The 23570-nt window shown below is 41.7% G+C and overlaps 1 protein-coding gene across 5 annotated transcripts in view; it reads right to left on the bottom strand.

Annotated features, from left to right (window-relative positions):
* The window catches only part of LOC135942005 (ras association domain-containing protein 10-like), a 39631-nt gene extending 16492 nt beyond the window's left edge, over positions 1–23139 (bottom strand). For 2 of the 5 annotated variants that reach the window (XM_065487866.1, XM_065487865.1), the window contains exon 1: positions 22793–23139. In XM_065487866.1, the coding sequence (XP_065343938.1) occupies positions 22793–22814 (22 nt within the window). In that variant the 5' untranslated portion in view covers positions 22815–23139. Of the gene's footprint in view, positions 1–16507; positions 16700–22792 lie in introns of those variants that run through there. The other 3 variants (XM_065487867.1, XM_065487869.1, XM_065487868.1) reach the window with 3 other exon arrangements.
* Positions 23140–23570: the final 431 nt, after the last annotated feature.

Here is a 23570-nt window from a genome sequence, read left to right as displayed (position 1 = left end):
ATGACGGTTTGATGAAGAAGTAATGATGACTAGGAAAATAATAGTAGGAATCGGCTTAATTATAAAAAATCCTTTCCTGAAACTGATTGCGCTTGTGTCTGTCTGTGTAGCAATTCTTTACACCATAAAGAAAACTAACAATATTTTAGCCCAATTTAAACATTAAAAGGCAGCTTCTTGAAGCAACGACCTTGCTCAGTAAATTAGCCGTCAGAGCGTAGACCCTTCGCCAAAATAAAACTACCGTGTTTCTTCCAAAAGAAGAAAAAAACGGAGCCGCTGAAACTGAATCAAATTCACAGATCTACGCTGTTGTGGATCCTGTTCGAAACTATAATTATTAGCCGAACGCTAGCCCTATCATTTCCATTACGGTGCGTCAGGTATTGATTTTGAGCCAGCGACTCACAAATAATAATCACGGCGTGCATTTGATTCTCGGCACTGAATTTAATGATCGGGTATCGCCGGCAATTATCTGAAAGTGAGCGTGAAGACGGCGAAATTTACAATTCCCTCCCACCGCAGGGCTCATTAACACTCGCCGAGGGAAACTCTATACCTATTTCACTGAGATTCTGCCCCTATCCTCGCTGCCTATTGTTTTCCATGCGCTTGAGAACACAGCAATCCCTTATTGAGTTTTCGGGACCCTCATGGATGAAACATTTCGTATCAGATTTCGACCAAGGTGGAAATAATATTAAACCGAAAATAAGATTTTGTTATTATGTGTCATGGGAAATTTATGGCTGCTGGCACATTGTTAACGCTTAATTAATCTGATGGTGCAAAGTGTATAATTGTGATTAGCCTTTTAGACGGGGCCAAGGGGAAGTGAGAAAAAGGAAATTGCTAATTCAGGCATTCAGGGGGCCTAAAACCTTTCAACAACTCCTTTTGAACTAAACTATACGCTTCACAAAACTCAGCGCTATATGTAGATGTTAATTTTTTCCACCCATAAGTTAAACCTGAACCATTGAACACGTATAGGATAGACTCGTTATTTCACCAAGTTTTTACGCACTTTCGACCAAAAGAGGAGAAATTCACTGATTTTTATGACTGTAAATTAAGTGCTTCAATCTGTCAGCAGGAAGCGGCTTTACAGCAATGAAACACATAAAATTTTAATTTATTAGCTGCGAACGCACGTTTGAAAAGCAAAACGTTTTAATAGATTTCGATAATTTTGAAGCATTAAGTTGACAGACGACGGTGCGCTCACAGCTTCCAACGCGCTGCGCGTATTGTTTCTAGCAATTAGCACAAAAATTGAGCCGCTTCGAATTCTCCACGCACCATTAGTCAGGCAAAAACTGTACGCCCAGTCCTACTTACACAATAAAATCCGAATATTATAGAGTGGAGTAAAACCAAGTGGAGGTCTTTGAACTGGGCACCTCGTCAAAATATCCGCCAGCATGCAACTTTATTGCCTGCGCCGGTGACCTCAACGCTGGCATAAAAAGTGGCCGCGTATGCAGATGATTCACATACGTATTCGCGCTACAGGCAGAAAGAGCCCTCGGAACAAGTCGCTTGCGTGCCTGCGTGAGGGGTCTGTTCGTGGAACGAGTCGAGAGATTCTGCGAAACAGGAAGCGCAAGGCAGAAAAATAGGGACGGACGATTGTTTAATTGCGTCTTCTTCGGCTTCAAGTGCTGTGAAGAAAAATCGCTCCTTGCGTGATCGTTTCTGGCGAGAGAATTTTCTCCGCGAGTAGCTGCACACGTGCATTGATCTCTCTCTCTCTCTATCTCTCACTCTTGGCAGACTTCGTGGCGCGGCCAAAGTCGTAAAAACTGCCGGCGAGCGCGGCCGCAACTCAGAAAACGAGAGAAAGAGCAGGCAAGATGAAAGAAAGCAGCTGTGTGCACACTTGCACGAGAGTTTGTGTGTGTGTTTTGGTAATTTCTCTCAGGCCAGCAAATATTATACGTGGCGGCTCGTTCTTCTGATTCGATTTTGGAGCTGTAAAAAATCTCCCGGAATATTTTATGAAATATGTGTCAGGGTGATTGTGAGCGAGAATTTATGGTGCTCATCTGATTTATTAACAGCGTTGCTGACGAGGCAGCCGCACTCTTGAATTTTCATACAAGAGCCGAGCCACCTTAGCCTGTCTGACAGTCGGTTTAGCATATTTTTCACGGACCTTTTTCCTTCACAATACCTTTAAAAGGGAAACACAGCGGGTGTAGCACTTTAAAATTCAGATTTAGGGGTGCGCGTTTTTTTCAAAGGCCTGATTAATGAAGCCGATTTTTCAATTTATTCGCGCATAATTAACGACTGACACTAAACAGGGGACTAATAGAAACTATCCAAACAACGATTTATAGTAACTTCTTTATTTTTCCGTCGGTGACTTTGGAGAGGAAGCCAAAAATAGGTTCAGCACCGAGATCGGCATTCAGGTAATGGCCAATTTCCAAAATAGGCATCAATTTTATGTTTTACGACCTGCCGTAAAACCCAATTCTTTTGTTTCCAAAATTTTTTACGGCCCATAAAAATTTTCAAGCACATACTGTCACTGCGCATTATTTGCCCCCTGAATAAACTGCTCGATCAAACAACAAAGCCCAGAGCCGAGGTATTCACACGGCGGTACGCTAGATGATTGTTCGCGTCAGCATAAATTCTATTTGCAACGCCACGACCACTCAAATTGATGCGACACGAAGAGGCGGATGGCTAATCAAGGGGCAATTAATTACGAGCGGCCATTTTAATAAGTGCATTAATGCATTTGTGTCAGCTTTTTATCACGTCGTAATTTCCACCTGAGAATTGACCTCCCAACGCGCTGCGAGAGAGCGCGTCTTCTCGCCAGGAATTTTAGCCGCGCGTGGAACGTGACAGGGAAGCCGAGCCGACCGTTTCTTGGCGATTTCAACGCGCGGCTTTTTGAATCACGAGAAAGAGAAGCAGCTCAGGGGTTTGAACTTGATCATGGAATATTTCCAGTAAACTCATTAACAGGCAACAGTGCTGTTAAAGTTTACAAATAACGCAAGAAATCATGAATTCCAATTCTGCTTGAGAGTGGAATATATTGAATATATTTTCTTGCAAAACATTATTAAAAATTTCCAATTTTTAGAAGTAAAGGGTTGGAAAACAATTCTATTTTTTGTTCAAAAATTTTACTATGATTTTAAGTATACAGTGTGAGAAACCAAGCGAAGTTTGGGGGGTCGAGTGCAGGCTTGTTTGCGCCTACATTTATATTGACTCTCTTGCAATGAATAGACGAATCCTTTCGGATTAAGGACGATTGCTTTCAGCAGTCTGATTCGATACTTGTATGTTTACACATGTCCAGCATGCGTGAATTAATTGCACGGGACTAATGTCTAGAAAATTTCATTAAAAGACCCGGGGGGAGGGGTGGAACACGAGCTGGCCCTTTTCTGGACTGGGATTCCTACAATGAGGCCCGTGCGCCCATGTTATTCGTTCGCAATATTATTGGAAATTGGAACGTGGAGTTTTCTCGAGTGTTTCGCTATCAAGGGCTCACCCATTTCGAAAAAGGTGAACCAATTAAAAAAAATTACATACATCTTGATCATTAAATTTGCTGGACTCATAAAGGTTTAAGAGCGTGAAAACCCCTTCTAAATTTCCAAATAAATTCTTCTTTCACTGCCCTAGAATGCAGATCATGCTATATTTACTCTGACACGCAGATTGGAAGCCGCCTGTGGGAACGGGCCCGCAGGCGCATCTTCACCGCCGCCGGCTGCTCGCCGTGAATGGCAATCGAATCTGGGCAGCATCTCACGTGGAAATAAAAATCGAGTTCGCTTCGTCTATTATGGGAAACGAGGAGATGATACCTCCCTCACAAAAAATAAGAAAAAAATGCGGCAGCAACCTTAGAGGTGTAAGGACGAGTGGGTGGCCCACCGAGGGCCCCACGCATCCTCAGCTGGGCCTCCCAGCACGTGTGGCATCCCGGCTGAGAATCAAATCATCTAGCGGGCGAAAGTATATGTATTCAGAGTCAGGATGTTTGGATACCTGATAGTTGCGAGCGCGCACTTTTTCAGCTAGCGCGCACAGAACGAACGTGAGCACCGGCAAATTCCATTCAGCGCGACCCATCGGCTTGATGGAAGATGAAAGGTGATGCCCTTCATTCACGTCTTGAGAGCATCGTCGCGCACTATAGGGGGTTGATGTCACCGTGCGCAGGCCGCAGCTTGAATGACGCTAGTCTCGAATTCCAGTATTAAATTATATTTTTATTTTATTGTGACGAGTGCTGAACTTTCATCTTCAAAGTAAATTTTGCAGAGCTTACGGTCAGAACGAAACCAACAGTAAAAAATTGTAATTAATTTAGGTATCGCATCTTTTGCTTCATTGTTAATATTCCAAAAGATTTCGTCAAAAAGTTACGCTGATTTTCGTTGCCAATTTTTTAAAACAATTAATTTTTTTAAATCAATTAATAATATTTTTCTTTGCTTTATTTTTTCTGACCTGTATTTCAGGATTTTTCCAAGCAAATTTTGGAAAAAGAAAGCCAGTAATGCTATTTTTTCACTAAAATTTGTACTGAAATCCATTTCATGGACTTTAGCTTTTTTCTTTCCATACAACTTAGTGAATCAAAAAATCTACTCATCTATGGCACTTTAAGTATATTTACTATGCAACTTTATTGTATTAAATGAAAGAGCTGGCTCCCATAAATTTAGCTGCTCTGTGACCTAATCGACCCTAATCAAACGATTGCTGCTTTGCTTTTGTTGCGCCAGAATTGCGAGTTGCCAGCGCAGAGCGCGGTGAATTATGCCCAAGTGCGTCTGAGCAGTCTGATTATGATTGCAAGTGAATTAACGAGAGAGGAGAGCTGGCGGCGCACCACCCTGCTGAATAATGTTCACCTGTCTGGGGCATTGTTCCGCCCAGGCGCGTTTTCGCGCGACGACACCTTGCCAGGCCTTTGAAACGATGTGCAGTGGCGTCTGTGGCCTCAGCACACCTCTCATTATGATGTCGCGCGGATGCCCAGCCGCAACAGTCGCTCCGCAAACGTACATTAATTTATTTTAAAAGCGACTGATGTGCGACAGGCAGGATTGTATTCAAAAATAGTGGCTCCACACTCGCCATTTCCACACCCTTTTTTTGCCGAGCACCGGCAGCAGTCTCCGGGTGTGGTATCTGCGTGACCGAAACGGACTTATTGTCTTTTAATTATCGACTAAATTGTTCAGATCTACAACAAAGCGTTCAAATGTCACATTGAAAACAATATTTTTCTTGAGTCACACTTCTTGCAAAATTAAGTGGAATTGAAAATAATTCACCATTTTAATTATAAATATTTACTTGTTCATTAATATTTACTTCTTTCATTTATCAGCAATCATCATCTGAATTACTCCTGGACCTACAATGTATTCGAACCACGGTCAGAATTTATTTAGGCGCTTAAATAAATTTCATTTGGTAAATATACTTTTTAAAAGAAAAATTATGGTCTTGAACAACTGATTCACTGCGTTATTTTTCTCATTATTGTAAAAAAATCATTGTTTCGGTGAAGGTTTCGATTGAATGCGCCAGAAGATAAGAGGCTGATGCGCGCGACACCCGATAAATTCAGAAAAATTAACTCTTTTCCTAAAATTCGGGAATAGTCGTGTGGTTAAAGCGACTCAGAGCGGCCTGTTCCTGAAAATGGAGTCACGGGTTTGACTTCCAGTCTTCAACTTTTTGTGGCAAAAGATATATCTTTTCCCACGAGTTGAAACTGTTTTCATCCTTTGCACAGTTTAATATTTAAGTTTTTAACAAAAAAATGCTCGTTAGACAATGCTTTGAACAAGTCACAAACTGTGATAAAATGAGTAGAAATTTCCGTTGAAAAAGGTCTGATTTATATTTATATTCGAACCGATTAACCTTCCAAACACGAAGTGATGAGTCTCGACGGTTGGTATCACCTTTCCGCGATTTTCCGCGTACTCGACGCCAGATATATATAGACAGTGGAACAGAACTAACAACTTCATTATTGGCGGTTACATCATGTAAACCCGGCGCGGCTCTAATTACGACCGAAGACGCCATAAAAGTTTGCATGCTGATGATAATACCGCGGCGAACGAGCCACAAGAGAGGCATCCTGCGCGCGGGAATTCTAGACGAAAGGGTAGAAATGATCGGCGTCGAGGTCGCACAGATCACGCTTTGGGTCACGCTGCCGCGGGTCAGAGGGCACGGATTTGTTCGTTAAAAGAGCGCGTCGGCCTCACACATTTTTCACCAGAAATTACACACAATTTTATTGCAGCTCGCCTCGTAAAAGACGTTGCTTTTTCGGCCGCATGCAGCTCTAGAGTTGCGCCCGAAAATTTAATAATCCAAATAAGAAAATGAGATATCATTAGTTGCCGAGTGGGAATGTCCGTTGGACGGAGAGGCAGCTTGTCATAAAGAGCTATCGCAACAGGTGTACCGTCACGTTTATGCTAGGCGGTCAAACATCTTGATAAGTAATTATTGGCGGGGTGCTGGCTGGGAAATCAAACGGACGGAGCCAAGAGTAATACATCCTGTGCGCGCAGCCTGCAATTTGACCGGTGGTGCTGCCGCCGCCGCCTTTCCTTGCACGGGGGAAGCGGCTAATGATAAATTTGAACATGCAAATGATCTGCAAATCGGTGGGCGGAACTCGATCTGATCGTGCAGTCAGTTCGAACACAAAGTGGATTGTGTTTTGCAAAATGTCTCACGCACTGCGCTTAACCGACACATTTGCAGAATGAGAGAAGATTCGTTTTCGAGGGTCAGGTATGCTTGGGAAACGCTCACGTACGCACACAAATGCGAAAACGTGCGGGCATTGCTCTCGTTAAAAAAGTGGACATTGCCACGGAAATAAGGCTGTCGCGTCGTTGAAGAACAAACCAGAGCAAGTTATTTGCATAAATTAAGAGAGAAAAATTGTCAGCGAGCTGCTTTTGGCGGAAGTATAGCGCTAAATAAGACTTTTTTAGTCTAAAAAAGGGATTACGAGTTCGCGCAAAACGCCGGGACAGCAAGCAGGTTAACAACCCAATTAAAAAATAGTTGTGCAGACATTTAGAAACGGCACGTGATGGTACAGTTGAGTCTATTACCAGAGGAGAAAAATTTCAGGAATGGAATTTCATTGAGCACGAGAGAAGGAGAGAGTGGTGCGCCAGAGATATAAAACCCCCTTGAGCCAACAACTCAATTATATTCAAATTCTCCGGCTTACAAGAATTTGAATATGATCTGCGGCTGAAAAAAGTGTTTGTTCAGCGCAACAAAGAGCAACTAGTGCTCTACGATGAGGAGAGCAGTCAAAATATTTCTCTCGGGCTGAAATGTTAATGCTAGCCCAACGATGGGGTCTCACAAATCATGCTGGGTGGTTTTCGGTCGTCGGGAGTGTGTTTTCGAGACACGGATAATGCTCCGGCAATTTTATATATGTTATATGCGTTTTGTCGAAGATCTTTCAGCGTGATACAAGGCACGGACCAATTGCCGAGAGATTGCATTTCAGAATCAGCGCTTAAATTTATTTATTACGCATTGAGGGACGTGAAAGATTATACCATATTCATCGTCTTAGTATGGTCTGCTAAAAGTTGGTTTAACTAAATTCATTATTTTCATTCACTCAGCATTACTGGGAACTATTGATGTAATTAGACAGGATTTTTTCATTTTTTTAAGAATGATTGGAGGACCACGACCACGAAGGAAGGGTAAATTACATAGAATTCAATATAATTATATACACTAAAATTTTTAGAAATGAAAAAATTAATAACGATTTGCCACTTTCTAAAAAATGCAAACCTTCCGCAAAAACTAAACTCAATCGAATTTTTTTCACGTCCCTATTCTACAAGCGCATGCAATTTTTTCCTACCCACTCACACTCTTGTGTGTCCATAAAAGAGAGCCACTGGATTTATCGCCCTACACACTACGCATTAAGTAAGAAGAGATTGTAATCACCGTGTATATACTCGTTCGATTCTGTTCCACGCGCACATTACTCAAGTTGATTAGTCAAGAGCATTACATTTATCAGCAGGTTTGTTGGTGGGCAACGGGCGGATGCACCGCCAGAGATGAGCACCGCACGCGTGATTGATGCACTCGCACTCGCGTTGTATCTCCCTCAGAGCAGCGGAGACGTGCTCTCACTATTCAAGAGACCACCGCGCAACAGGCGAACCCCACGCACGCACTCCAGTGAGTTATTTTAATGCGTGTGAAAGGGATTCATTCTTCAATAAACGCGACGATGATCACAATTCTAGTGAGACCATCTTCATCGCATTGTGCCTCGCTTGGGAAGAATTTCGAGTTTGCGTCGCGTTTATTTGTTAGCTTTTCAACGAGGGAGGAAGAAATGTGCCTGCTGACATGTTCACTAAGGAATTGTTAAATATTTTATTCGACTAAAACACTTATTTTATTTTATTTAGGCCAAATCAGCCAGTGTTAAGTCATCTTTCTAATAGTCGTTGTTAGTGATAAAAGGTGAATATGTTTTTTTCATATTTAATTCAGCAGTGACAAGAATGTTCAGCAAGGTTCAAGTTTTTTCTAATATTTTGGCGATTTTGTAGAATTCCCCAATTAGTTATCACTTTGACTAGCGCTATGATAGCAATTATTCCTCTCATTTCCTAGAGGAGATTAGGCAATGGTAATCTCTGCATGGAAGCTGTGAGATTAACTCACACTTTTGTTGCTGAACGTGCAACACTTTTATTCACGCTTTCCAGAGTCCGTTGTCTCCTTGGCGCTGAGTGAATGAACGATGAAGCAATGCCTCTTCCACAGCGTCCCTCGAAATGGGTCGCGGTGACATTTAGGCGGCGCATAAATTTCGATAATCCCGCAATAATTGCGATTTAAGTTGTGGTCCGAAAGCGGCGTGCAGCGCGATTAATTCCCCGCCGTTTTTACGAGCATAAATAATTTGTCGTCGGCGTCTTCGTGCGCCGTGCAATTATGTTGCACGGAGTGATTTATCTGGTGTGATAGTCGCGAGATTATAATTTATCCCGCGCGGCTCTTTTGCATGCATAAACGCGCCGGATTGAATAAAAAGGTGCAATTACCACAGACGCGATTGTCTCTCCTTTGGAACCTTTATTTATGAACTTGGTGCACGCTGAAAACCCATCATCGTTTGTTTGTTTTCCTGCACCATAATCGACCTTTTAAATCTGAATGAAAGTGCATTTATTTTTTTAAATGTTCACTCTCCGCGCCCAGGAATGTGAGTGTGAGGGGGTGGATTCCTCGCCGCATGACTTTTAACTTTTCGTGTTCCGCCGTCTCCCCGCCTTTTAGCCCGCAGCAACCCTTCATTTGATTTCTCTCGAGTGGATTTTATGATGTTCATCATCTCTTCAGGTCTCACGGTTGGATTTGAAAGAGGATTTGGATCCATTGGCGTCGAGATTATTATAACCTTGCGCAAGCGAGGGGTGGACAAGGTAATCTTCTCAAACATATCTCGTCCACAGTCCGTGCATTTGGAATAATGATGTCTCCACAACTCTAGAGAAGAGTGAGGAAGGAAACTGCGTGTAGCTGTTGTTGAATATAAAAAAGGCTTGATTTGAATGCAAAAATATGTGAAAGAAAAAATACAGGCATCAAACCGAATATTTAGATAACAAAAATACAAGCTTTTGCAACCCTTTACAAATCCTAAGGACGAAGTATTAAAGAGATATCCAGGACTTCCACTATTGTTTACTTTGCATTTTTAAAAGCTACAAAACTTTTGTAAAATGTTAAAATATGCTTAATGTTCGTCATTGCCGGGCATGATAAGTGTCTCCAAAATATTTTGCAAATTGCGAACGCCAATTAAAGGCCACGAAATTTCAGCGAGCAAAATATTTCCTATCGAGTCGCACAGAAGCGACAAGAATTCGCAGCAAAAAAATGTGCACGCGTTGTCGCGAATATAAAGAGGTGCACAAAATTCGACTGCCCAGTCGGCCGAGGGGGAAAAACGAGTCGCGCGGCATTTTCGCTTTTAAGCCATGCGCATACGAGAGCAAGTTATTATCAAAAGCAACGAGTAAGAAGTATGTATAGTGGCTCCATTGATGATGCTTGCAGAGGGAGATGGACTCTTGGCGTGTAAAAGGCAAAAAGACATGCCTACTTTTTTCAGGCTGGCGCTAATTCATGTACCTGCATGCTCGTCCGCCATCACTTGGCATTTGATTCACGTAGCGCTGTCCTTGAAATGAGCAAAGTATTTTGAGTAATAACGATATATCACAACACACACACTGCGAAAGAGCAAAGAGAGAGCCTGTGGAAGGCGATTGTCGCCGTGCAGCATTGTTTCTGCCTCTCCGCGAGATAAAAAAGCAACATGGGCGAGGTCAGCCCAGCTAGTTGAATCTACATATATTTGGCATGCATCACACGACGAGTCTGGTCTCCTTCGCGGAGACAAGTGCCACCTTTCATCATTTTTATGTCGCCGGGTCGTGGAATTAATTCGGCGGCGTCGCAGCCGGCGTCTTTCATGGAAATTTCGCTGCCTCTAAATCCGACCTCTTCAGATGGCCGAAATTCGCCAAACACGGACTGCGAATACGAAGGGATCTGGGAATACTCATATGTCAAAAACGTCAAAACTATTAAATTATAAGAATTCGGATATTTAGTTAAAACACTTATGTGACGTACCATTCTTAAACTGTCAATGAATAATTATTACAAATGAAAGAGTGAAGTTACTTGTACTTAATAAAATTACAACAGTGGAGAAAAAATTAAAATTAACTAGCTTTTCAGGAGCAGGAAAAGTGGCCATCGCGGAATTTAAAATTTTCGTTGCATTCCTAAGTATCATAAACGAATTTTTTATAGTGTCATATATTTCTTTGATGGTGTTGAGCGACCTGAATTCCACTAACCGGCGTTTGAATTCTTTTGTCGCACCCTTCGTCGCTAGAAGGAAAATGCAAGGGTTTTATGATTCAATTTTCGCCGCTCTCCACCTCTTCGCGTCTATTCATTCATGAGAACGGGGCGGTTTTATTTGTGTGTGAGCTGTTTAATGAACGCACACGCATTCTTGCAGATTTTTTTATTCCTCCTCCGCTGTTCTCGCCGATGCCAAGTATTTCCTGTCGTATTGTGGACATGTTTGGAAGAGCTTGCCAAATAGCTGCCATTTCGCCGACGCTCAAGGATATCAAACAGGAAAGTGAGAAAAAAGCATCACCCGACGTCGAAAGAGAGAAAAGCAATTTTCAGGTAGCGCGACGAATCGTTTCCTCATTGTTTGGGCGCGAGAATGTGCATCGCGAAGTTGAGTAATTTGGAAGGACGGTCATTAATCATAGAAACCCACGAGAGGATTTGACTGAATGAATCACAATGATGGAATCCCAAAATGAAACAAAGTTTGTGAGATCATAAATTGAATAGATTATGGCTGCGTGTTGCAGAGGTTGACAAAAAAGGCGTCTCTGTCTTTATAGGGCAAAGATAGAAGGAGAAACGAAAGAAAAGAGCTCACTCTTTTCAAGTATTTTTCGATTTTTACAAACTCCATTATGTTCCCAGAGTAAAAAAAAGATTTGGGATTATAGCTAATTTAAGAAATATAATTATCACTGTGATGGTGTCAAGTAGGATAAATTTCGATTTTCCTTTTCTCTCTAACAATAATAATGCAACATAATTAGAGAGAAAATTTCTCATTGAAACATTGGCGGTGAATATTTTAATGTTTGATAGAGCCTGCACTTATGCAAACTATCAAATTCAAAAAATATTTTGTTTCCAGTCATGTAAGCCTGAGTCGCACTTTCCGTATGTATATGCGCAAATAGGGACCAAAAGTGAGTGCGTGGGCGAGTGTATGACCCCCATTTAGCGTGTGGTTATTGTCCTATCCCACTCATCTCACCAGTACAGATTCAGTCAGACGCACGAGCTCTTTGACCTTCCAGTCACATTAGCACGTGCGCTTTATGTACACACGGCACCTTTGCCTGGTGTAATATTCGGGTGTTTATTTTTATTCGCACACGAAGAGATTTTTACGTGTGAGTGTATGTGTCTGCGCGGGGGACAAAAGCTGACACTCAAAAGTGTACATATAGTGCCCAGCGAGCCGCGGTTATTCGCTCTGTGGCGCAAGAACACAGCGCCATATGGTGCGAGATGGAGAAGAGAGCGGTGTTTAGAGGCGAAATTCCGTTTGCACCTTTCAGCGCAAATTTAATTGAATTCCGCAGCCCGACGTAACATTTTCTATAAGCGAAAGTAGTCGGATATTGGCTAGAAAAAATATTGGGTTCGGAGTGAAAAATTAGATAGATGCTTACAAAAATTATTTCCCTTCAAGGTGTTCTCTGGCTTTGCAAAAATGTAATCATCGTAATACGGAATCCGAGAAAGCGTCTTTTAAACGAGTGAACGTGATGAAATTATCCGCGGTAGGTTGCCAAAGCCAAGCGAAAACTGAACACTCTGCAAGTAGGAAACAGAAGGTGTTCGTTCCCTGGCATCGACGCAAAACATTTTCAAAATTAGTGCCAGCAAAAATTATTAGAAAGCCGGAGTGAGCGTCGGAAGCCAATTGTGCGTGATCGTTGGAACGTAAAAGTGAGGAAGCTACGCACGTCTCAAAAAGTAAGCCAGGAAATTGGCACTTTTTAAGGCGACGAGTCTCTGTATGCGACGACATCCGCAATTGGACGTCGCGACCGGACTTGTCCCGTTCCTAATTCGTTCAAACAACCAGAAGAGAGCCTATTCGCGCCGTTTGTACGTATTTATCATCTCCTGAGAAGAGCATTTCCATTTTAATCGCGCGCACCGATACTGGGTCAACACGCGACAAGGCCAAAGTGAACACGCGAGAGCATCCATTTTCCACCAGCCGCAATGACAAGTGAGATTATTTATATAGTTTTGACAGGCATGCAGCGTTTAATTAATTGACAATAATTGATTCACTCCAGCAAAACACTGCACGCTCACTTATTTCGTCAAAATACACTGTGTTTGTTTAGAACCCACGGCAGCATCCAATGTGCTCTCAGACAGCAAGATGATCGACAGAGATTATTATTTACAGACTGCTGTTGCCAAACTTTTCGCATGAATGAACCGCCATGAATATTTTTAATCCATTTATCATAAAGTAAATGCTGAGTTAGGTAATGATTATTTCGCAAAGATGGACTATCAATTGTAATCGTAATTTCATAATTTTTCGTTTCTGAGCATCTCTGCTGATGGAGTCTGCTTTGGAGCTCACTCAAAAGTTTTTAACGTAGTAAAATTTATTTTCCAATGATAAATGCATGTTGAAATTCCAAATTTCACGCTGCAAATAATAGCTTATGAAACAGTCACATTATGCTTCTACTGATTTAAAAAAATTCAACTTAATGGTTTTTCTTCTATAAGTTAAAAGTTGCATTATATAAATAAACAATAGTTTAGTAAAATTTATAAATAAAATACCTGATAGCATAAAAATGAACAAAAAGTAAGAGTATTTATTTACTTTTTTTAAAAACTAAATTCATCAAATTTTTGCATAATTCAACATTTAATGCAAAATATACTAGAAAAAGCAACTTTAATCATTTATGTCAAGGATCAAGGATGTGAATATATGATATATTGAACTCTCAATAAATTTGTTAAATTTTATTTGCCTTGTGCCCTCTCAGTGATATTGGATAAGAAATTAGAATTTTGAAACATGATTTTCAAATCACCTTATTATGCAACCTGCATCCTTCTGTAAACTGTAAACAACATACACAACCAAAAGGAGACAGAAATGAATCAGACCTGACTAATCCTTAGAGAAACAATCCAATTCCTCTTAGAAAGACAACTGTGCCTTTACCATCTGATGAAATATAAAACAACATCAGCTGAGCTGCTGTATTAATCTATATGGAAATTTCGCTCCTCGCCCAGATTTCCTGCGATTCCAGCGAGCTTGCGTGTCAGTGTTGATCTTTCTAAAAGCGCATTAAACGACGCTGCGCGTGTTATTATAGCGGACTCTGTTTCTCGTCTGAGAGGACACCCAAATAATTAGAAAAAGGACATGCATCCTGTTAGCGGGGAATGAATGCATCTCTGCTCTGCCCAGAGACTGCTGTGCCTGCAAGCAGGTTTAAAAATAGATTTACGGTTTTCCATCGATGACTTGCTGCATCATCCCGAGCTTTTCTGCGAATAAGCCGAAAACGGCTTGCCATCTGATCAAACAGTGACCTGAAATCGGTAGCGCTCTTTTCCTCATATATGACGGAATTTCTAACTTAACCGATAGCTATGCCGGTGACGTCAATGCACGGAATTTTGATTATATAAATTTGAATATCACTGCTCCAGTTAGGGTCCAAAATGGCCATTGTATGGCAGATGACCTAGGCGGATTTACCCTTTCAAGAAAATATATTTCTCCGAGTGCGTGTGTGTGTATACATTGGCCGAATCCTGTGTGCTTTTGAAAACCAGTTGTAAGTGTTGAATAAATTAAAAGTAGCAGAGAGTGCGACACTATATTATCTTGCGAATGGTAGCCCATTCTAATTTGCAAGCAATAAAGCTGCTGTTTTCCCTCCTGCGGGTATCACCGACTTCTCGTCTCGGCGGCAGCAAGATCTCGCGGCCGATCTCTGTATCCTCAGCTGTGCGCGGCGCTGTCCTCCAAAGCAGCATTTATTTCCACCGAGTGCGAAAGGCTAGCCACGCCATAATATTAATAATATTATTGCGGACAGCGACTTTTTATCGCTCCACATGCATTTTTTGCCGCTCTCTGCCTTTAAATTTTAATGGCTCTCGTCCCATCCGTCGCGCGGAGGTGTCGACCGATAAATTTAACTCGTAATTAAGCTCGCGGCGCGCTGATTGAAACGCGCAGATTAATTAAATTATGCTGAGTGGAGAGGACAGTTCATTGATTTGAACGCTCCAATTCCCGGAACGGCGTGTCTTCTGTTCAGGTTCAATGTTGCGCCCCAGTTTTGAGAGTGTCCAGCAGAGTAGTGCCGGGTGTGTGGAAATCTTTGAAATGCGATACCCGGTGGGGAATCGCGGTGTGCTTTCACGATGAGCAAAAGTTGGTGCAACGCCCTACATACTGAAATATGTATAATTATATTCAGTGTAGAGATCAAATTTTGGAGTTGCAAGGTATAAATATTGCACAGACAGAAGATAAAACATGGTCCATCATCTTTAGTCTGACCTAAGTTCACGATGAAAATTAAATAATTAAAGTCCTTCCTCAAATTTTCAAGTTTCATATTCACAATTAAATGGGCTGGAATTTCCTTCTTGCAGATACAAATGATAACCAACAATTTGGACCCACTCAACAGTGTTTCATACTACGTTTGTAATGAAGAGAGAATTTAAATTTTTGAGGAATTCCAACATGAGAATGATGAAAATGTCGGAGACCTTCTCCAAAAATACAGAGGCTCAATTAATTTGAGTCACTCTGCAACTTGAAAAACGCGAAAATTGCGCAAGTGGCTGGATAATCTTCAAATTTTTGCTTGCTTAGCAAAAGGTGTGCCCCAGCAGCGGCGTCGAAAAATTCTAAGATAAGATAAATGTTGTGGCATCACCATTAGCTCCCGTGCGGACAGGAGACAGGCGGAGATAAAAATCGGGTGCTTGGTGAAGCGTTCCTCGACTCGAAATTCGAATTCCTCGCGAGGCGTCACAATTAATTCCATCCCTTGGGTGCGAATCCTGAGAGCAGCAAATTAAAAGGGACAACGCAGCGTCTTCCATAACTGTTCGCGCGGCGTCCTAAAAGGCAATTAGCCGTCTCGAACCGCGTATAAATTAGAGGCAGAATTGTGTCATGACAGGTTAATGCTAGCCGAAAAGCGGCTTGATTGGTGAAGTCTATTAAATGTTAAGCGCCGATTCGACACGGGCGGCAAATTAAACGGATCTCGTTTCCAGTTTTTGCGCTCGAAAAACGCGAATATCATTCGTCGAATTATTGCCGCGCGGCGAGACGTGATAATTCGTCCCTCGTGCCGAGTCTGTGAGGCAAGAAGGGTACTGCACGACTCTTGACGCAGTCGGCACGCAATCTCTGCTACGAGCATCCCGAGGGGCTTCCGAGAGGGACTCCCGCGCGCCTCATTGAACGAGTTCGATTCGTTAACAGCGCAGTCGTGCTCGATTTGAATTTCAAATCGCCGCGCGGCTGCAATTTCGGCGGATTTGCATCAAATGAGCTGTCTAGCTATTTTGTCGGTTTCGTCTGGAATTTCATGAGCCGCGCGCTTTTTTCTTATGGAAATCGAACAGATTTGAAATTCATAAACCGATCCGGCGCTTTTCCAGCTTTACGTTAGATAATTGCCGGCCGTTTTGTCGGCGCTTGTGAGCATGAAAGTGAAATTCCGTAAGGAAAAATAAAGGATCGGATACTCACTCACAGCTTTTGAAGGATTTGGAACATTCCCAGCGTATTAAAAGTGAATGAGGGTCATAAAACGATTGGAAAACACTTTGTTCTCGCTTCAATTGCACTTGCTCTCGGGTCCAATTGGCTCGGCAAACACAACACGAATGCGTGGCGCTGACACACCACACACATACACACTCCGTCGTCGCACAGCAATAACACCTTATCTCTCGGCAGTGTTCACGTGAGACTCAGCGTCGTCGTCGCGTCAGCTTAGCTTTCCACGGAGGAAATTGGCAGCACCGGACATAATTAAAGCCCGGTGAAAATGCCATTCGATTCCCACGGCAGACACAAATTCAAATTTCAGAGAATGATAAAAGTTTTACTTCTCGGAGACATCGTTAACTAGATAATTAATTAAGCAGTCAGTGAGCGCAACTCTTGCGTTATAATGCTATGAATTTTCTAATTTTCTCTTCCTCGTTATATATAAAAACACTTTGCTTCTTGGGAAGATCCTACGCCGTTTAAGTAAGAGATTAATTAAAACTCTAATTTTGTCATTAAATTTAATTAAAATCCTAGCATAATTGCAAGCAGCTTTGCCTGATGATATCACACAGTCAAAAAGACTTGAAAGAAAATTCATTGCCTACTAAAATTGTGATTGATTGATCGCCACTAAATGTGGAGAAATAAAATTTAAGAGTAATATGACGTGGTTGCAGCGATGACTGATGTTGATTAAGTGCGCTTCTTACACAGAAGAGCCATAAAACTTTGGAAATAATTAAAAGGTGTCTGAGGTCGAGAATCAATTATTTATAGTTAATCAATCAGAAATGACAAATATAATTAAATCATCATGGCTTATAAGTGTCACATACATGACAAATTGAAAATTACAGTTGACAAGTGGTGTAATTTTCTTTGCATAATTTAGTGCGCTTCTTTCCCACCAGGAACGCACTAATTGAATAAAACGAGAAGCAATTAATCACTCAATATGACGACTTCGCGGAGGAGGAATGCCACCAAGCTGTTATTTGTTTCAATTCGAAAATTATGATTTCTCCTGAGTCCGCACCAGCTGATTCGAGGTGACGCGGCACAATTTTGTGGCCTTAAAAGATTTCTTATGCGGGGCGATTAAAGTGAAAATTAAGAGTTATCATTTATATATACACACACGCGCGCGCGCGCGCGGCGAACTTATTTCGCATTCAGTTTCGCCGCGTTTATGAAGTGAAATCACAAAACGCCGCAAAAGCTTTCCTCGCGGTGGACGAAAAACTGGTCCACGCTAACTATAAAACTATGAGTCGAATGCGTGCTCGTGTTGTTTATTGACAGTGGTAATTAATTGGGCCACGCCGGCTTATCTCTTTGGGACTGCTAATTCCGCAATTATTTTTGATTAATCGCCGCACGGCTGCAAATACTTTGGCCCCGGCGGCGGCAGAGGAGCAAATTAAATATTTAATTCTGTCGCGGCGGACGCGTCGGCAGCCAGGGAATTTGATTTTATGAAGCTATAAAATCAAGCGAAGCGCTCACTAACGATAGAACCTCCCGGATTATGAGAAAAAATGATCTTGGCACATAAGTTCCCACAAACGTATGAGGAATTCCTGAAATTCTGCCGGGCCGCCACGAGTGACTGACGCTGGACCACCTAGCGTCGATATATCGCAGACGTGGGCACCTGTTTTGCAAAAGTGAGAGTGATCAGCATTGAAGGATTATGAAAAGGTGACAAAACACAGCCCAGGGGTCAAGTGTGACCCAGATTGGGTCAAATCCGACCGACGAGTGGAAAGCTAATTTACGATCAGTGTGCCGTGCTCTTGAAATACATTTTGAGGCGCAAACCTGTTGCTCGGTGGCAAAAAAGTATCAAGCGGGAACTCGAGCGGCGACGACGACTTTTGATTTCGTTTCGATTGTGAAACCGTGCAATAAAAACTGGCTGCTGAATTATGTTTTGGGCCCTTAATGGCCTGCGTGTAATTAGCGATTTGCGTATTTTTATGGGCTGGTTAATATTGCCAAATCCCGGCATGCCGCTTTCAAGAGCCGCCCAGGATTAAGTAATTGACGCAATTACCACCCGATCAAATTATGCGAGTCACCTAACCGTTTTATCATATATACTACATCCGTCTGTTCTCATAGAAAAAATATTTGCATTTACAACTTGTTATTACATGCGCATAGTGTCGACGTGTCCTTTCCCGAAAGGGGAGAAATCATCAGCTCCCTCGGGTGAATTTGCATAAAAAGCAGCTTTTAAGACGTTCGTCGCAAAGATGATAAGGCACTCTGTAAATAATGACTCGGCCATTTAACTCCAGCATGTTACGCAAGCAACAGGCAAAAAGCTTTTTAGCTAAACGAATCAGTCGCGTTTAGCTGAATTAATTAAGAAAACAGGTGACTTTCATCAATCGAAATTGATCTGCATTGTGTCCTTCTTAAAGCTCTTGGATTAGGATTAGAAATCGACTGGACTAGAAACAAAAACACAAGAAAAGAACAATAGACGAAGCGGCCTCGTCTCACACGCCAATAGGAAAGCCGCAGAACGCCGGTGGGCAGCCGTAACTTTCATTTTTCTATACTCTAATGAGACAGTGGAATCGCCGATAAACGTGAGAAAATCACAATCGACTCGGAATATTGAAACTGAGTTGCAACACCTTGATGAGGAACTACTCATTGTAGAATGTTTGCAAGGTCTCAACTCAACACCGGATCTAGCAGAGATAAATTGTTTCCCTCTTAGCGTAAGTTATCAGAATTCGAACAAGGAAATTTTTCCTATACGACGTTGGAATCATAATTAGTAAACATTTCATCATTCCAGATGTGATGAGCGTCATATGTTTTATGAATTGCGATGCGCATTTTCATAACGTTTCTTGCCAAGAGCTCTAATAATAATAAAAAAATTGAGGAGATATACAGCATATATCGACTTTAAAATTGAATTTCTTTGACTTTGTGTACAATTTAAGCGAGTAATGCTGCAGTGAGTCATGTGGTAACCCAACGCGCTGGAATGGTCAATGCACTTGAAAAATTCTGCCCACACTCTCTTCCTCGTTTGATAAAAGGAAGTCAGGATCATATATATGTGTGTGTATGTGATTCGAATGCTGCACACGCATCCGCCGGAGCCCCTTTTTATGAGAGATTAATTTAAATGCACGCAAGAGTTATTGATTCGGACCTGCCGGGCTGACTGCACCGGAGAAAGTCTTTTTTCAGCTGGTGAACGCAATAATAACATCATTATCAGCGGCGGCAGATTCCTTTTCAGAGGCTGGAACGGCACTTCTTTTGATATCGGACCGTTCCCCTCGCAGGCATGTCTCGTTTCTCTGTGTGTATCACGGAGGAGGCGCTCAAAAGAAATGAAATTTGAATAACAAATCGAAAATGGTTTATTTTTCCAAAGGGGCCGCCGTTAGTTGTGCTTTTTGGCCGGCACAATTAACATATTCATTCCGGCTAGGGCATTCGACGGAGATCCCGACATGCAGGCGTTTGTTTTTTCATTGAATTTCATTAGGCTGCCGCGCTGCTTATTAAACGGACGTGTCCGGTCAGGATTTATGTGAACTTGAAACACGCCGCGAGCCCTCGATTATAATTAGTTGCTCGTAATTTTCGCTGAAATGAGGGCTAAATTAAAAATGAATCAGTCACCTCGAAGATGAGATCCACCCAAAATATCGAGCCTATGCGTGTCGATTTTTATTCCCTTTAAACTCATCCATGCTTTCACTTGCCGTGCAGTTGAAACGTCAGAAATATTCTAATTAACTGACCGATTTATTATTTGCAAGGCTCACGGTCGGTCGATCATAAAATATACAAGCAATGGAAGATCCACGAGTCCGCTCAACGTCCAATAAAAGCTTTTTCAAGTTCAAGATCCCAGATCCCCGCCAGCTCTATATATGCTGGCGAGGCGTCGTTGAAATTTTCGCAATTGTAGCCCTGGCCTCGATTTCCAGCTGATTTAGAAACTAAAGAAGGTACGCGCTCATCTAAAGTCTGTATAAAAATGCTTGAAAGAAACCGTAAAGAGGGAAACCTCTGTGATAAGGATCCTTGAACAAGTTGTCGCAAATTTGAGATAATTTTACATGACTGCTTGGTGGGAATTTAATTTGTTATCTGTTATCAGGAGATACGGGTTCACTTTTCCCTGAAAAGATATCGTGGGAAGAAGAATAATGCTTGCATAATTGTGACCCGACAGTGTGGCTAGAAATTTTTGTATAAACGTTGAGAGTTTTTCCCACTATATTCTAGTTTCAAAATTTTTAGAAACGCCACAATTAAGGTAAAAGTTATTAATATTGTGCAAGTCGAATGAATGAATCTAAAACCGCACTTCGTCGTCGGTGGCTTGGAAAGGTTTATCCTTGACAGGCACCAATTTCGTTATTAATTTCGAGATTAGGACCAATTAATTTCGCACTAACAATAATTAAGCGGCTCATTAAGGTGCTTGCTTCCTGGACGGACGCGTCAAATTGCTGTGTTCACAGTCAAGTTCTCTGCCAGAGCGCAAATGACCCTGATTGTGGGGCGCAGATTCAATATGGGCCGTGCGAAAATGGCAATATAAATATGTTTTTATTGCATTGTGTTCCGCGTGAATACGATATTAGCCGGTGAAAATAAATCCGCCCGGCAGACACGCCATAAAACGGCCCGAGCGCGTTACTTTTAATGCCGCCGAACGTTTTTCAACGAGAGAGAACTGTGTTCACGGATTCGCTGTGAAAATTACGCGTAAAAAGTACCGCTACCGTATTATTTGCACACCCGACTGACGATATTTCCATTTGTGCGAACTCTCGTTCGAGTGCTAATAAAATTTATGTGGCTATTGCTGCTCCATCGCGCATGCAAAAGAGGCGCTTTATATTAATACGATATTGCTCACGAATCATGATCCAATTCGATGTCTGTGCATGCCGCTTCTTCGTGTACTTGAAAATAAAATTGTTTTATCTTTCCCCAGCACACCCAAGACGAAGATATGCCAGATATGTTTGCTGTACGATTTTCTCTCAAGATGTTGAACGTTAAATAGCTAATTTTAAACCGGCTTCTCGTTCAAATTAGTATCAATTTTGTCGAAATTACTTTCCTTATTATATCAATTCTGGCATTGATGTAAGAGTCAGAGGGCAAAATAATAGCTCTATAGGTTATTTATATTAAAACGGCCAGCATGTCGTATGCATCCAAAAGCATTGCATCAGACAGCTAGTAAATAATCCTAAGAGTGCACTGTTCAAATTACAAAAAAAAACGACAATGCGCAGCAGCAGATTTGACAATTTATTGCTGATTAAGGAAATTTATTGCGCTGGTAGCGAAGCTAATTTTCTAGATATTTAAACTCGAAATATCTGTCGTGTGGCAATAAGTTAGGAAGAGAGCAGGAAAGAAAAATCATCAGCAGGCGAGCAGAGAAGCCCATTATAAATTTCACCTTTTTATTTATTTGTGTCTACTTCCATACGCGCGCATTTTCTTTCCAGCAGCAAGTTTCATTTAATAAATGGCGTTTTCTACAGGTCGAGTCAGTTGTTCTGCTGAATAAATTTGAATTCTCCGTGGTTGGCAACGATAATTAATCGGCCGTGACTTTTGACTACCGAGCGCTGCTAGAAAAACAAACCGCGCGCATTGTGTAATAAAATTTAGATTAGAAATGAATCACCAGGGTGAATAAATCTGAAGACGGGATTTATATAATTTAATCTGTAATTTATAATCGGGATCATGTTAGTAACAGCAGCAGCACAGCTGGAGCTATAAATTATTTTACGTTTTGTTCGCGTGGTGTTTTAAATCGGCAACTGCTGAGTTTTGTCATTATAACTGTTGTGCGCGAGAGATCTTAAACAGAGCGATAATTAAACGTATTTTTGCTCTAGTAAATCGACTCAGCTGATGATGTTGTTTACAACTCAACTCTAGACTTGACAAGTAGGTCTTATAAGTTATCAGACACATGTTTTGATCCAAATTCACATCAATTTTGTATTCCATCGCAGTGGTATTAAATGTCATATGGTAGACTCAACATGAATAACCAATTAAATAGTTGTTTATTTATTTGACGGGCTTGGAAATGAATTTAGTTCATGATTAGAGAGTTCAGAAAAATTAAACAAAAAATATCGGAATAAATAACTATTGAGTAATTTAGTAAAATAAATTTTTACAATTAAAAATAGAGGGAAATATACATCTAGAGACATGTGAAAGAACCCCTACCTGTATGGTTTTTGCTGTTCATTGTTGTTGGGCTCAGGTATGGTCTGGTGAGACTCCCCCGCGGGGGCCTGTGGCAAGACGAGGGCACCGCCGGACATGTCAAAGGCCTGCTGATCGTGGCAAAATCCCATTCAACGGGCCACACATAAATGAGCCGCGCTCAACAAGTGTCTCCGCGAGTGTGAGTGAAGTAGGGGTACACGCACTGAGTGTATGTAAACAGACACTGTCCGCTGCTTGGGGTCAACCGATTGGAACAGACAGGTGGTGTGGCTTTCGAAAAGCGCTCGGCGAAGAGGTCGGCTCGGCGCGGCTCCAAAACACCAACTGAAACTGAGTGAGAAGCGGCGAGTCTTTCTTCGGCGGAGCGCCTCCTCCCTTCCTCGGAGGAACAACGAACACCAGGTTGCCTGCGCTTGACGTCACAATTACGTCACCCGAGAGCACCTTCCCGTCTACGACTCTACTGCACGCGCACCTTTGAGACGGGAACTAGAAAGGATCCTAGTTATTGTTGGTGTCCTAATGTCCTGTGTTTTGTCAAGTGGAACAGACAACCACTATTATTTGCAACAGTCGAAACGAGTTAACTGACTTGAATTAATAATTAATCTTAAAATTATCTCAAATATTATATTTTTATTTAGGTCTGATTTAGAATAAAAGTAATTTTATCGCGGATCAGCAGAGCAACTATGCCCCATGACTCCTCACCTCAAAAACGATTCAGCAAATTAACAAAATTATCATTTGAGAATAGAGGGAAAAATCAATCTAG

The sequence above is a fragment of the Cloeon dipterum genome, chromosome 4 (assembly GCF_949628265.1).
Source record: "Cloeon dipterum chromosome 4, ieCloDipt1.1, whole genome shotgun sequence".
NCBI classification, from domain to species: Eukaryota; Metazoa; Arthropoda; class Insecta; order Ephemeroptera; family Baetidae; genus Cloeon; species Cloeon dipterum.
This window is presented reverse-complemented; position numbering and strand designations above follow the sequence as displayed.